The following is a 15,905-nucleotide window of genomic DNA, read 5'->3' on the forward strand; positions in this document are numbered from 1 at the left end:
TATTCCAAGTGTGGCCTTACCAAGGCATTATAAAGTGGTATTAACATTCCACGTGATCCTGATTCTATCCCTCTGTTTATGCAGCCTAGAACTGTATTAGCTTTTTTGGCAACTGCAACTCACTGCTTGCTCATATTTAAATGGTTGTCCACTAGGACTCCAAGATCCCTGTCATAGTTACTACTATTGAGCGAGGTACCACCTATACTATACCTGTGCATTTGATTTTTCTTGCCTAAATGTAGAACCTTACTTTTTTCACCATTGGATTTCATTTTGCTAAATAGCACCCAATGTTCAAGTTTGTCAAGAACCTTCTGTATCTTAAGCCTGTCTTTTGGAGTGTTGGCTATTCCTGCTAGGAAATAAGGTAAGAACTTCCTTGAATCAAACTCAACTCCTGGTGATCATACAGACACGTCTGTGTAGATCATGTCAAAACAATAAAAATGTGGTTTGCCATTCTTTAAGGGTACATGCTGACTTCCAATCCTAACCAATAGCCTAGAACTGGCTTTTCTAATCAAGTGACCTCTCAACTACACCCTAATCTTGGCTTTTTTCTAGTATCAACCAAAGACTGCTATGTGCTGCCACCTGCTGTGTTTCTTGGATACTGCATCTAATAAAAAAGGTTCAGCAATGAATCCATAACCGCAGTGCTTGAGATGTTGCATGGAAATCCAGCATATATACAGCAAAAAGGATTGTTTTTAAAAAAAAATCTAAACATTTCAAATCCAATAGTCTGAACACCGTAGATATTTTAATTTGGATGCCCAGGTTGAGAAGACTTGGATGATGGCTTACATGCTCCTTTCCAACTGCACAAATCTGTGTTCTAAGGTACTAAGTTCAGCCTGTAATAAAGTTGCTAACTGTTAGGAGCTCCAGAATCAACTCCTTCTTATGTTTTTCTTTTTTTGCTGGCCCATCCATTGAAAGCTACTCTTAGGGTACAGCATGGGGAGGATAACTGTCCTCTAAGCTCCTCAACCAACATCTGCATTTCCTGAAATATAAGAGTAACTATTAATTTTACAATAGTTTGATATTGCCCAGTTCACTTTTGTCTACTGGAGTGTATATAAAATATAAACACATGTAAAGAGTAGAATGTAAAGGTAAAGGTTCCCCACACATATATGTGCTAGTTGTTCCCGAATCTAGAGGGCGGTGCTCAACTCTGTTTCAAAGTTGAAGAGCCAGCACTGTCCAAATATGTCTCCATGTTCACGTAGCTAGCATGACTAAACACTGAAGGCCCAAGGAACGCTGTTACCTTCCCACCAAAGGTGGTTCCTATTTTTCTACTTGCATTTTTACCTGCTTTCGAACTGCTAGGTTGGCAGAAGCTGGGACAAGTAACGGGAGCTCACTCCGTTACACATCTCTAGGGATTCAAACCGCTGAAGTTTCTGATTGACAAGCTCAGCGTCTTAGCCACTGAGCCACCGCGTTCCCTAAGAGTAGAATACTAGAGATCAAATAGAGAAACCAAAGTTTTCAGCAACTTGCAGAAGACTATATACGCTGCCAGATAAAACCTGGGAGCTTAGATTTCAAAGCATGAGAAACATTACCAAGAATGACTTTCTCCAAGCAAAGTTCCCTGAATGGGATGGTTATAAGGATGGGGGTATCCCTTGACATATGCATAAACTGGGAAGATTCTACCTAGAAGAGACCATCTGTAAGTATATTTGAAGTATTTAAATGTAAGGCTTTAAAGGTCAAAACAAGAATACTGAATACTGAAATATCCCCTGCAGTCTTTTAGTAACCAGTACAGTGCATTAAATATACGTAGGTGCAATACTAAAATAACAGCAATCTTCAGCCTAATTTCTGCATTTTGCACCAACCAAAGGTTCCAAATTATTTTCGAAGGCAACAAGAGTTGAAAATCCAGAAGGACCCCCGTTTATGGAATCAGTTCTTGAGCCCATCCATAGTAACAGTTCAAACCAATAAAATGGTTCTGTGTTTTGGACAAACAGCATTCAATTAAGTCTGAGCTTGTTTCTCCCCATCCAGACCTTCGTGACACTAAGACAGTAAGTTACATTCTTGCTGAGCAGCTTTTTTAAAAGTTATCAATGTGACAGTCATGGTTCTTCTCCATTTCAGCCTAGCATCAATATACTATAGCATATACGTAGGTGTAGATTATTTTCTGACTTCAGATGTAAACATACTTCCAAAAAAAATATCAAAACTAAATTAGGAACAGTGACTAAACACACAATTTATGTTATGCAGGAAGATGGACAGTGACATTTTCTGTGACATGTGACAAAGATCCACATGCTGTGAGATTCTTTGCATGCGTCACCTCTCCCAACACACCTGTGATAATCAGCATATCCCCTTTTAATTGTAAGCTCTTTTGACTTCCTTGGAGGAACGTTCTAATTTTATATGTGCAGTGCATTCCTTTTTTCAAAATGTGATACTACTTTTTGCTCACTTATCAGTTGAGTTCATATTTTTCTTGCATTAATCTACGATATTTCCTTTGGCATTTTGCTAATTCTACTCATTAGCTGGAGTGATCCCATATGTAAAATCACCAAGCCAAACTTCTTGGATGTATATTTTCATATTTAAGCTCCTTCATCTGTAACTTGGTTGTAGTATTGTGCGCTGATGCTTCCTCTTTCTTCCCCCACCAAACATCAAGAAGGTGTATTGATCTTAACAAAAAGAGGATGTGACTCTGTGTCTTGGCCACAGCTATAAAAATTCCCATTTATCAGATCAATTCAACAATAGGACTCACAACCAGTCTTGTGGACAGAAATTGAAAAATGTGTCATTTCCTCTACCCATCATCTGCCCAGTCATATGCATTTTGCAAGCTATGTAATATTAGGCTAACTTCAACAGTACAGATGAATGTATATGGCAGTTCTCTCTATGATGGATAATCTTGGTCCTTATCTCTCTGTCAGCAATGTTCCCTTCATCTACAGTAATCCCAGCCACTCAGGCATCATATAGAGACTACTCTGTTACTTTCAAGAAGCATATTATGTGCCAATATGAAGTGATGATTTAAGAGTCATGGATATAGCTGACTTAATTTTGTTAGGGAAGAGCATTTAAGCATTTTAAATGGTACAGTTCTAGAAAAATGGACCATGTGGCTTTCAAAACTACAGACTTTGTTCCAAATAAGATAAATGTACTTTTAAGAACTGTTGAGTTATAAAACTCGGTGCTCCTAAACTTTGGCTATGCTAACCAAGGATATGTGGAATTGGAGTTCAATAAGATTTTGGGATCAAATGCTCTTGTTTTATACTATACTAGCCGATAACCCGGTGTTTCCCCGGTATTTATTTATAGGGGGGGAATTTCCAAACCAAACATAATTTCTAATGCTGGATTTTCTCGCTTACCAGATCGAGCCCTCTTGTGAAGCCATTACCATGGCAACTCCACTGCCCTGTACAGTAGAAGCCAGTACGACAATATGGCACAACAGGCTGCATCTTAACAGAACATACATCCCGAGGGGAGTTAGGGGTGTCTACCCCCCACAGTATTTTTCTCCAGAGAATAAGTCATCTGTGTACCAAGTTTGGTTGAAATTGCTTGCGGGGCTCCAGAGTTATGCTGGAATATACACACACACATACAGCCATTTTTATATACAGTATATAGACAATAAAGCATTGGTGCAGAGGGAAGGCAAAGAAATAGTTTCACTCAATGTATTCCTATAGTTTGTTCTTGGCATTAACTAGACAACTCTGTGGCATAAACTATACGGTGTTTTGTTTTGATTTCTTTAAAACCCTGCATTTTTGCTTCTCTTTACTACCACTCTTGTCAAAATTACTAGTTAAGACCATTGTTATATTAGCCTACAATATTCTAAATGTGCCTTTCATTGGAGGCGAGCTGTCTTAATTTACTTCACGATTAAGAGTCAAAAGTCTTTTTATCACATGCAATCAGAAACCTAGCTGTTGAAACACTGTACCTCAGCCATCATAAGAGACAAGAAGTAGATTTCCATGTTTACCTGACAGTGTCCGCAGCAGTAATAGCAATGAGAGGAAGAGTTCTCAGTGGAAGGTTGGTGGGCCTCTGCACCATCTCTGGATCAGCTTTTTTCTCCCAGTCTAACTGCTCCAGCTGTCTAAATGCCAAAGGAGGAAGCTGAAGGTTACGACAGGATAACCTCCTAACACGATACTGGTCCGTTCCTTGGAGAGCCATTTCTTCTTCATTTTGATGGTACAGTGTTTCTTCTGATGCCTACAATATAAAAGTTTATTTGAATAAATATCTGTCATGAAATTGTTCAAAATTCCATCGTTCCATGTAAATCCTTATCTTTTAGTTTAAAAAAAAAATCATATGAAAAAGGAAAAAGAAGAACCTTATTTTTTCATCCTGAGAGGTCTCTGAGGTCTCTTGCTGTGAACTTTCTATGAACTTGGTTGTTTTTTTGCCGATGTTTCATTACCCAAACTAGGCAACATTATCAGAGCACCTCAGAAAGCATCAAGCACCCTCATTTTAACCTCAGCTACAAATACTCTTCCTTTATCTTCGTACATGTTGGCACTGCTGGAGAACTTACTGTAAGAATATATTTGCTTACATTACACAGATATATTAAGCATAGTACACAGCAGGGGTGGGTTTATCGCCCTGTTCCAACCAGTTCGGTTGGAACGGGGCCAGCGGCGTCCTCGTGCACGCGCGCAGTGCACGCATGCGTACTAGCATCTGTGCGATGCTCCAGCTGCTCCTGGAGGATCGCACAGGCACTGTATGCGTCCTGCGCATGCGTGGAAGCGCAGAACTCGTGAAAAACGGGTAAGGAGCGCGGGCGGGCGGGTGGCCCCTTCGCCGTTCCTGGAAGTTACTTACTTCCAGGTTCGCCGACCAACCGGTTCGCAGGGACCGCCGCGAACCGGTTGAAACCCACCCCTGGTACACAGTCTGAAATGGTTCTCTGGAGCCTCCTTCAACCAAGCTCTGACATTCAGCAACAGAGTATAAGAATCAATAGCATGGTTTCCAGTTTTAAGAGTGACGCCAATGTTTTAAGCTTTAGACTTGGATTTAAAACATTAAAATAATCTTGAATAATGCTAAAGGCTTGTGAAAACAAGGAAGGGGGTGGGAATCTAATTTCCACACCACTCAACTTGTAAGATGCAATTTCATTGATTGTGCCTCTAAGGCATCAAAACAAGGAAGGCAGAATGTGCGTCCCAGCTATAGAAAAGTAGCCTGGCTTTGTGTTACAGAAATGGTGCATACAAACTTAACAAGACTTTCATGATAACATTTGGGTACTTCCCAACATTTTGGCAAAAAACAACAACAGTTTTGCTACAACTGGGGTGGCAGGCACAAATAACCTTTTAAGCATTTACTACGTAGTGGTGTTGGGATACAATAGTTCATAAGTTCATAATTGTTCATGGATTTTTTTTCTCTCGTTTTAATCCAAGTACTCCTTTTAAATCAAATTATGGATACAAGCCATAGTTTGGAAGTAACAAAGACTGACTGTTTAATTTAAAACACTCAAGACCTTTGAATCCCATAGGCTTTAATTCTTAAAACTCATGAATAACAGATCCTGCAAAACAAAAACGAAAATCAGAAGGCAACTCATAGCAGCACCTTCATTGGTTAACAAATCTTATTAAAAGGCACAGACTTACCTGACAACAGCAGCATCACTCTTCTGCTGTAGCATAATGTGACCTTCCCTCTATGCCAAGGGTATCAACTCAAGACCCACGGGGTGCTTAGATCTGGCTCGTGGGGCCACTCTGAAAATATCAACGGACCAGCCCACAATGCCTCTGTTAGTGAAAACAGAGCTCAGGAGATCCGCAGCCGGCCTTCCTGAGCTCCATTTTCGCTGGCAGAGGGTTGCAGGAGGCTGTCGCAGCTGAAAACAGAACACAGGAGCCCATTTTCACTGACAGAATGCTTGGGCCACCATAGGCACTCCTGACACAAGTGATGTTGAGCTGGCCACGCCCACCTCAGCCCCCTGAGGTCAAACACAACCCTGATGCAGCCCTCAATGAAATCGAGTTTGACACCTCTGCTCTATCCTGTGAGATGGAAGGACTCTTATATACCAATATTGGAAAAATGGGTGACAAAATTAACAGAGTGGAAAGAGATGGTGAAACTGACTGCTTTGATTAAAGAAAAGACTAGCATTTCTACTTGGAAACGACCCTTGGATTATTATTTTTTGCTTGAAACTTAAAGAAATGAAATTTTAATCTTGGATTTTGATGACTAGACTGGCTTGTGGTAGAAGTACTGTTTGTTATAGCTTATTCTAGCTCAAAGGGGAATTGACTCAGGGTTTTTTATCTGTACTGAAGAAAATTGGAAGTTACTTTTTTCTATAGCATTTTGTCTGCATTCCCCAATTTTCCTTTTTCTCTACCTACTCCTTTACTCTTTTCTTTTAAATTCTTTTTACTTTGCTCTTTTGTATTTTATACTTTTCTGAAATTTAATAAAGTTTTATTTTTTTAAAAAAAAGAGAGAAACACTGTCCGACTTCCTCAGGTGCAAAGAATGGCTCAATTAATGTACAATTTGAAAAGGGAGTTAGATGGGGGAAAAGAGCAGAAAGGGATGTTATGCAAACACAGACTTTTGTCCCGGTGTTTTAATGTACAACTCAAGGCAGTGAACATATCTAATACCCCTTCCTTCTCTGGTTTTCCCCACAACAGGTGGTAAGTTGGGCTGAAACTGAATAAATAGCCCAAAGTCACCCAGATGTTTTTTTTTCCAATATTGCATATTTCAAGAATATAATTCTTGAAATATAATAAATATAATATAATAAATATAATATAATGATATAATATAACATAAATAATATAATGATATAATATAATATAATATAATATAATATAATATAATATAATATAATATAATATAATATAATATAATATAATATAATATAATATAATATAATATAATATAATATAATATAATATAATATAATATAATATAATATAATATAATATAATATAATATAATTATAATATAATAATATAATATTAATATAGGATAAGATAATTATGTTCATCCAAGTCAGCAATAATTGACCACCACTTTGCAAGACAAAGGGAATAACGATTAGAGCTAATGCTCTGTGCTCCCCACCACCTTATGAGCAGCTCCACCCATTCTCATGCTCCTCATCCCGCGATCCACCCCACCCATGTGCCATCCTCCCTCACGACCGATGCTCCCTCACCCCCCCAGCTGTTAAATGTAAACACTGCTTCTTGCATCCTATCATCAAATGCCTGTCATCTAGCCGACAACCACAGCTGCTGCAAGCTTCCGGGTTTGTGTTCTAGCTGGTCAGTGCTTGCCACACCCCTTCTCCTTGGCAATTGCGTGGAGATGCTGCTTCAGAGCCCCTGCACCCTCCCCCCTGCTTTGATGTACAGCTGAGGGGGAGATGGCTGGGAGCCTCTAATGCCAGCCACAGCCACAGAGAGACCCAACTTCTGGGAACATGTGAGATGCAGTGTTTCAATGTGCAGCATGTTCCCTGTCAGAATGGCAGCCCCAGACAGATGGAAACACCGGGGCTGACAAATATAATATATGATAATACATTATATTACATTACATTATTGGGTTGTGTTATATTATTACATTATTGTATTACTATTGCAATAATATAGTTTGCCAGTGTTGATGTCAGTCTTATCAGGTAGACAAGACAGGAAACAGCTAAACTAATTCTACTTTATGGTAAAACTACATTAACAGAACCTTGCAAGTCTACACGTATAATTCTCTCACTATCACCTTTACTGCCCAAGAACGTAGGGAGGCCCCTTGTGAGCTACGCTGTTTGCTCACTATGCAGCTACAGGTATGCAATCTATTACCTGACTACTTCCTAGGCAGCACCTGTTGGCTTCATCTCCCAATGTCTTTCCTATATACATTTACCTTTGAATTTTCTGTACATTTCTAAGTGATTATTTGCTGCAAATAATTTTGAAATCTATTTTATCTTTCTGGAAAACAAATTAAAACAAATAATTGAACATTTAGATTTCAGCAAAATTTGTAGTTAGTCGACAACTAACTCTAGTTAGCCAGCGTTGTTTGGTTTAGTTAAAGCTAATATATGAGGAAGAAAACATTTACTGTGAAAATCAGAACATTTCTGGTTTGTTTTTATTTTATCTTTTTGCTAAATAAATCTATCCTTCACAAAATTCTGACAAACTTGTTATTTTTAAAATAAATGAAGGACTTGGTCCCTTTGTTTTCTTCAACATAAAAAGAGTCTAAAGAGATTCTGAAGAAGTTTAATTATAATCTAAGTTGTCATCACAAGAAATGGAGTAGATCAGACTAGTATAAAAATTAAGTATGCTTTTTCCTACCACTCCTAATCAATATTTTTAAATTTCTCTGTAAAATAAAAACAGGTATAAACACATTTCAAGTTCTTAAGGAAACTGCAGGCTTCCTTAAGAATACTAGGTAGAGTAATGATGCTTTTGAACTTTGGTGTTAGGAAAGTCTTTTGAGGACACCATGGACAGCCAAGAAAACAAACAAATGGATCATTAAACAAATCAATCTCAAGTTCTCACTAGAGGACCAAACCACCTTTGCTCAACTTACAGTGTCTTACTTTGGACAAATGATGCGAAGACTCAGCTCTCTAGAAAAGGTTCTATTAATGGAAAGATGGAAAGAAAGAGAAGAAAAGGATGACTAGCAGCAAAGTGAATAGAGTTAAAGCAGCAACAAGATTGAAAACCAGGTTAGGGACAAGTCTGTAGAGATTCTCAGTTATCCAAGGCATGGTTGTCCCAAGGATGCTTTTTCAGGAGGCAACTGGACTTGCTTGTTTTATCTTTGAAGATGCTTCGCTTCTCATCCAAGAAGCTTCTTCAGCTCTGACAGGTTAGTGAAGGATGGAAGGATAGTAGTTGCAGACAGCTGGTGATTTGCATTCTTTTAGAAGGTTGTTGAAGCACTTGGAGGTTTATCAGTGTCCTCAGGGTCACCTGAGTAGTGCTCCTCGTTCCTGTAGTCTGCAATTTTTTCCTCTGGAAATCCTATTCCCACAACATTCAAAGGGTATTCATCTGAAATTGTATAGCTAAATGTCTGTAGCAATTCTCAGTCATCCAGGCCAAGTATTTCAACAACCAGAGGTGGGTTCCTACCGGTTCGGACTGGTTCAGCTGAGTAGGTAGTAACTCGGCCTGCCACGCCCCTGAACTGGTTCTCTTGGCAGCATTGTAGGCAGCACCATCTTGTTTTTTGCTTATGCTTATAAGCATTTTTTTAGTACTGTGCATCAAGTGTCTGTGCATCAAGTGTCCGTGCACAGCGTGTCCCTGAGCAAACTGGCAGTAACAGCAGCCAGAACTCACCCCGTTAACAATCCTCTAAAAGGATGCAAATGACCAGCTATCTGCAAGGAATATAAATCCTTCCATTCCCCACTATCCTGTCAAAGCTAAAGAAGCTTCTTGGATGAGAAGCGAAACATCTTCAAAAAGAAAAAAAACCAGAAAGTCCATTTGCCTCCTGAAAAAGCACCTTTGATACAGGTTAGGGACATATTGTCACAGAAGAAAATGTATTGGTATTAAGAGTCAGCAATGACTTGATGGTACATAATCAATAGGAATCTTATACATAGTAGTTGTTCAAATGTACCAGGCAAATATTAACATACAAATGCCACAAACCCTCCCAAATTATGTCACATAAAGATTTATTATCTCCCAGTTATGCAGCATGAATGAAAATAAATAAAATGATTCTCTGAAGCACAGGTGTCAAACTCGCCACGTCATGTTGCTGCCGTGTGACATTTTATAATGTTTTTCCCATTCACGGAACTGGGGTCGCATCCGGACTGTGGGCAGCCAATTTGACACCCCTACTCTAAAGGTATTAAATCTGGCCCTTGAAGGTCACTTAGTCTTAGAGGTTGCAAATGACAGTATGTGCTAGGCACCACTCTTCTTTTTCAAAATTACTAATTAAAATGTCTTTCTAAAATCATCAAAATGAGCTAATATATTAAAGAATTCACAGTAATAGATGGACATCCTTGGAGATTACTTTGACATAATTATTGTTCATCTAGACAAGGTTTATTTTACCAGCAATCTGATGAATAAATGAGTCACAATTTGAAGCCCATACCAAGGCCCATGATGGCTAAATTAGATGACTCATTCTCCAGGAATAAAGCTGAAATAAGAGACTTTCCTCCTGCATAAGAAACTTCAACTACTGCACTGGGGAGTAAGGTAAACAAGTTAGTATTTGAACTGAAAGTATCTCCATACAGAAACACCCTACAAGTAGACAATTTAAGTGGAGGAAGTATGTTAGTCTGTGGTGGTTTTAAAAAATATCTGCTTGCTCTTTTTTGAAGCAATATATTTTATTAAAAAGCATAAACATGGGTGGCAGAAAAATTACTCAAAATGGCAAATTTCCTTCTATACTATAACTCTGTTGTATTAAAGGAAGCATTCTTTCTTATGCCTTCTCCAGATTTATGATATTGATGAAGTCAGAAGAATGCTGATATACAGAATGTATCTCTCTTCCAATAAATAAAAGCACTAAGTATATCTTCCTTCTACTGAATTAAAATTAGCTTTTAATTTCAACTTTGCATGGAATTCTTGCAGGAGGGAACAACCTATCACTTCTACCTGCATACATAGTACATTCTCGATATATTAGCATTCTCTACATACAGTATAGCCTAGCACTGCAGAATATCTTTTTCCTCTGGATTAATGTTAGGCAAGGGAAAAGATGGAGATCACAATAGTTTGATAGATGAACTATCACATTTCATCAGTTTGAATTACGCAGCTGGCCGTACGTTCTGTGAATTGGTTTGTTGACAAAAGGCAATAAGTGGTTTTTGTTTACATAACTTCCCACCGAGACTTACTTTCTTTGTTTTACACTGCTCTTAAATTCCATGATAGCTGGAAAGTTGATCTTACTCAAACATTAAAAAAGTAAATCAGTCATTCATTAATAACAAAGATAATTGTTTCCTATTCCTAATCCAAATCATCCCTTCAAGATAAAATACCTGTTTCTTTTGAATCTTTTGTGAAAATACGAGATTTCTGATTTATAGCATGCAGGCTCTATTAATAGTTGGCATTGTTCATGAGTCTATTCATATATCCAGGTGATTATCCACCTTTTCAAGAAATTAGGTAGGCAGGCAATTCAATGAGATTAAAGACATTAATGGGTGTTGTTTGTATATGTGTGTCTCTATCTTTGTGTTTATACTGTATGAGACTGTGTTTGTATTACAGAGGGATCAACCAGAACAATTTATATAAAACCTGTTCACGTGTTTAGTTTAGTTTAGTTTAGTTTTAATTTATTTATATGCTGCCCTTTTCCCTGAGGGGACTCAGGGCGGCTCACAACTCAAGGGAGGGGAAATACAAACAAATAACAAAAAAAACATAAAACCATACACAGTTAAAAGCACAACAGTCATACCATTCGAGTGGGGCAACGAGTCTTTAGCCCCAGGCCTGTCGGAACAGCCAGGTTTTAAGGGCTATGCGGAAGGCCTGGAGGGTGGAGAGGGTACGAATCTCCACGGGGAGTTCGTTCCAGAGGGTCGGAGCAGCCACAGAGAAGGCTCTCCTCCGGGTAGTCGCCAGTCGACACTGGCCGGCTGATGGAATTCGGAGGAGGCCTAGTCTGTGGGATCTAATTGGTCTAGTGGAGGTAATTGGCAGTAGGCGGTCTCTCAAGTATCCAGGTCCACCTTTGTATCCAGGTGACCTTTGTATCCAGGTGACCTTTGTTCTACATGGTTAAAGAAGGCATCTATTCCCCCTAGATTTTGAATGCACCTTTTCTAATTAACCAGATAGTTCCGTCATTTCTATGCTTTCCTTTTAAAAAAAAATTGGGCAGATAATGTTTGCTTTTCAGTTGTTTAATTTTCAATCTCCAATTTTCATGCCTCAATAGTGATAATAGCTGACCTTCTTATCTCATATTGGCATTTTTTCCAATTGCTTTGATTTTTAGACATATCAGGGTCTGCTCTAATGCCTCTTGCCTTCATATGTTATGCATAGAAAATACAGGTAGTCCTTGATTTATGACCACAACTGAGCCCAGAATTTATGTTGCTAAGTGAGAAGGTGGTTAAATGAGCTTTACATCTTACATCTCCTTTGTCCTATTTTACAACTATTCTTGCCACATTTGTTAAGTAAATCACCGCAGGTATTAAATTAGTAACACAGTTGTTAAGTGAATCTGACTTCCCCATTGTGTTTGCTTGTCGGAAGGTCACAAAAGATGTTCACATGACCCTGGGACACTGCAATGTAAATCACGTGACCATGGGAATGTTGCAATGGTTGTAAGTATGAAAAATGGTCATAAGTCAATTTTTCAGTGCCGTTGCCACTTCGAACAGTGACTAAATGAACTGTTGTAAGTTGAGGATTACCTGTATTTTATTTACTTTTATTATTGGTTGTCTAGTGAGAAGTTCAGTTTTACTTCATCTTCTATTGAATTATTTGTTCTTCTTGCAGCTTAAGGTATTCTCAGGAACTTACTCAAACACCACCATTCAAAATCATCCTTTCTTTCTAATTGTCCAGCTTTCACAGACCTATTACAACTACATTAATGATCCTGACAATATATATTTTTGTTCATAATAATGTCTCTGCACTTTAATATTTTGCCTAGATGTACCGTAATTTTTCTTTTAAGTAACAAATGTCTCTTTATTTCCTGACTACAACTGTGAATTTCTGAGACAAGGAAGATTATGTCTGTCAACATTTTCCCTGCCTATTTGCATAGCATTTGCACCATTTATAGATGCAATCTTAAGAGGCGGGGGGATGTTGTTGTTATCAAGGATTCTATAGATAATTTCTTTTTCACCTTCAGCAAGAGTTCAGCAACATCTTTCTTGTTTCCAGCCATCAAAGTTATAACCTCAGCAACTTTGTGAGGAGCAAATTGTGATGAGTGGATAGACATAATTTTAAAAGAAATGCAAGGCTGTAACCTCCCTTGTTGTGTTCTAAAATTGCTTAAGAAGACATTTTCAAAGTATTCTTTTCAGACTCTGATAGATGTCTGACAAAATTGGACAGTCACTAAAAACCAAAATGGCGGCGGCCCAGCGGTGGCGAGGGAACCGATTTGGGGGTGTGGCAGGCCTGGGTCGCTGCTGGTTCTGCAACCCAGGCCTGAATTCCACTATTGATTCGGATGAACCGGGCCAAACCGGTAACAACCCACATCTGGTTCTTACATTCTTTAGACCTTCCCCACCATACATCTCCTGACATTCCTTTTGGTTTTTCAATTTTTTAATGTTTCCAGAGATTTATATGATTCTGCAAAGTGCTTCTATTAAAAAGTATCATTTCTAGTTAAATGTGAACCATATAATATAAAGTGTGTTACAATTATTTTTTGCTAGCTTAATATGTATTTATTTAGTGAAATACAGAACTAATAATACAGGATGAACTAAAGTCTAAATCATCTACAAAAGGGTTGTCAAATTCAATGTCATTGAGGGCCACATCAGGGTTGTGTTTGACCTTGGAAGTCTGGGGTGGGCATGGCCTACTTGACGTCATTCATGTCAAGGGCGCCTTTAATGGACCGAGTGCTCTGCTAGTGCAAACAGGCTCCCGAGCTCCGTTTCTGGCCGCGATGGCCTCCTGCAACCCTGTTAACAAAAACAGAACCCAGAAGCCCTTGTGAGCTCAATTTTCAGCTGTGACGGCCCCCTGGACCCTCTGCCAGGGAAAACGGAGCTCTGTTTTCTCTGGCAGAGGCACTGTGGGCCAGTCCTTCGCTGTTTCCAGGATGACCCGGTGGTCCAAATCTAAGCATCCCATGGACCAGATCTGGCTCCCTGGCCTTGAGTTTGATACCCCTGAAGTACAATACATTTGTATTTGTTTATTGATTCAATTTATATGCCACTCATCCAGAGGCAATACATGTTGATTGGACTTAGTTATAATTAGCACACAATTTGTGTGATGAATAGTTACAAATAATTATATATATATATATATATATATATATATATATATATATATATATATATATATATATATATATATATATATATATATATATATATATATATATATATATATATATATATATATAAAATGTAAATATAAAATTGCTGTAATTATGTTGATTCACAAAAACAACCTAGCATTGCTCATACATATAGGTATAACTCACAAAGAAAATTGACATTCTCACATCACAGTTACAGATCACATGTACATTAGTCATGGCCCAGTGGTTAATAGCTTCTTAAAAGCACCTGGAATACTATATTATCTTCAGGACCACTTGCTTAAATCACACAGTACATTAGCTGGCTTAAGCACTCGTGCATTCCCAACTGCAGTGAAAAACAATCTCTTTAACAATTTCCTGCATGCTCAGTTATGTTTCTTAAAATAGGAAAATAAACAGAAATAGTCCTTGATGTTAAAAAAAAGAAAAGCTAGCAAACATATTGCATTTCTGAAGGCACTGGTAATTGGCATATGTATATACATGGAAACATAAAAATGTAACAGAAAGAGCATACAATTTCTTTCAAATTATCTTACACTATTAACATGTTTTCTCCAAGAACTGTACTATTCACCTAGTCATTGAGAAGGATGGGCAGTCTAGAAATGTTTAAATATACATATACATATACATATACATATACATATACATATACATATACATATACATATACATATACATATACATATACATATACATATACATATACATATACATATACATATACATATACATATACATATACATATACATATATATATATATATATATATGAAAGAAAGAAAGAAAGAAAGAAAGAAAGAAAGAAAGAAAGAAAGAAAGAAAGAAAGAAAGAAAGAAAGAAAGAAATGAGGGGAAACTTTATTATTAATTTATAGATTATATCTACTAGTCATTTCATTCCTTTGTGGGAGGGGGGAATCACCTCAATTACATAGGCTAATTTTTACTATAGTTTATATTTTCTTATATATTTATTACATTTTACAGCTGTCTCTCTCATAAGAAGTGACTCTGGGTGGATAGGACAGGAATAGCTCTAAATATTACATTATTTCTTGTATTCTGCTTGAAATTACAGATGTAAAAAAAAATACCATAGATTTCAGTCAGAGTGAATTTAGAAGATGTATTGCTTCCAAATACATACAGTGGTTATGGAGGAATTATCTGTGGCTTCCAAGCAGTGTTTCTTCTTTTTAGTTAGTTGATGAAACTGATTTTAACCCTTAGAATAATATGCCTGAATGTTATGATCTGGTAAAACCAATGGAAGGTTTCATTAAATAATGCAAATTTAGTGTGTAATTTTGTGGGCCTCACAAGAATGCTACACAAACAGTATTCCCTACTCTCTTGAAATCCCTTCTCTCCAATCTTTCTGCTCTGAGTCTGGGGAGAACCAAGCAATGTCTGTATGCAATCTCTCCTGTGCCTCCCTCCCTTCACATAATTGCTTTTGATGTGTAATCCCCACTGTGTGCCTGCTTCATCTCTTGTAATCTGTACAAGAGGTGTGTGGAGAGGACTCAGGTACAGGACGATGATTCCTGAATACAATGGCAATCATGTAACTGAAGAAAGCGGTGAACTCATGAAAGAGGGCATTGATCATAAAGTTATTTTTTCAGAATCACTGTAACTTTGAATGGTTGCTGAATGAGACAATTGTAAGTGAGAATTACATACATAGGGAATGAGGTGCCAAATATACAAGCTGTATTCAGAAGAAGACGTGCCTG

At 37.8% G+C, this 15,905-nt stretch overlaps 1 protein-coding gene across 1 annotated transcript in view; it reads right to left on the bottom strand.

Moving 5' to 3' along the window:
• Positions 1-15,905, bottom strand: part of PDE4D (phosphodiesterase 4D) — a 734,024-nt gene that overhangs the window by 520,625 nt on the left and 197,494 nt on the right. The window contains exon 3 of the mRNA XM_087715532.1: positions 4,034-4,269. Within this exon, the coding sequence (XP_087571658.1) occupies positions 4,034-4,269 (236 nt within the window). The remainder of the gene's footprint in view (positions 1-4,033; positions 4,270-15,905) is intronic.

Source organism: Thamnophis sirtalis, unplaced genomic scaffold (genome assembly GCF_051295495.1).
Source record: "Thamnophis sirtalis isolate CommonGarterSnake01/CBP01778 unplaced genomic scaffold, rThaSir2_p1.2 scaffold_5, whole genome shotgun sequence".
Lineage (NCBI taxonomy): Eukaryota > Metazoa > Chordata > Lepidosauria > Squamata > Natricidae > Thamnophis > Thamnophis sirtalis.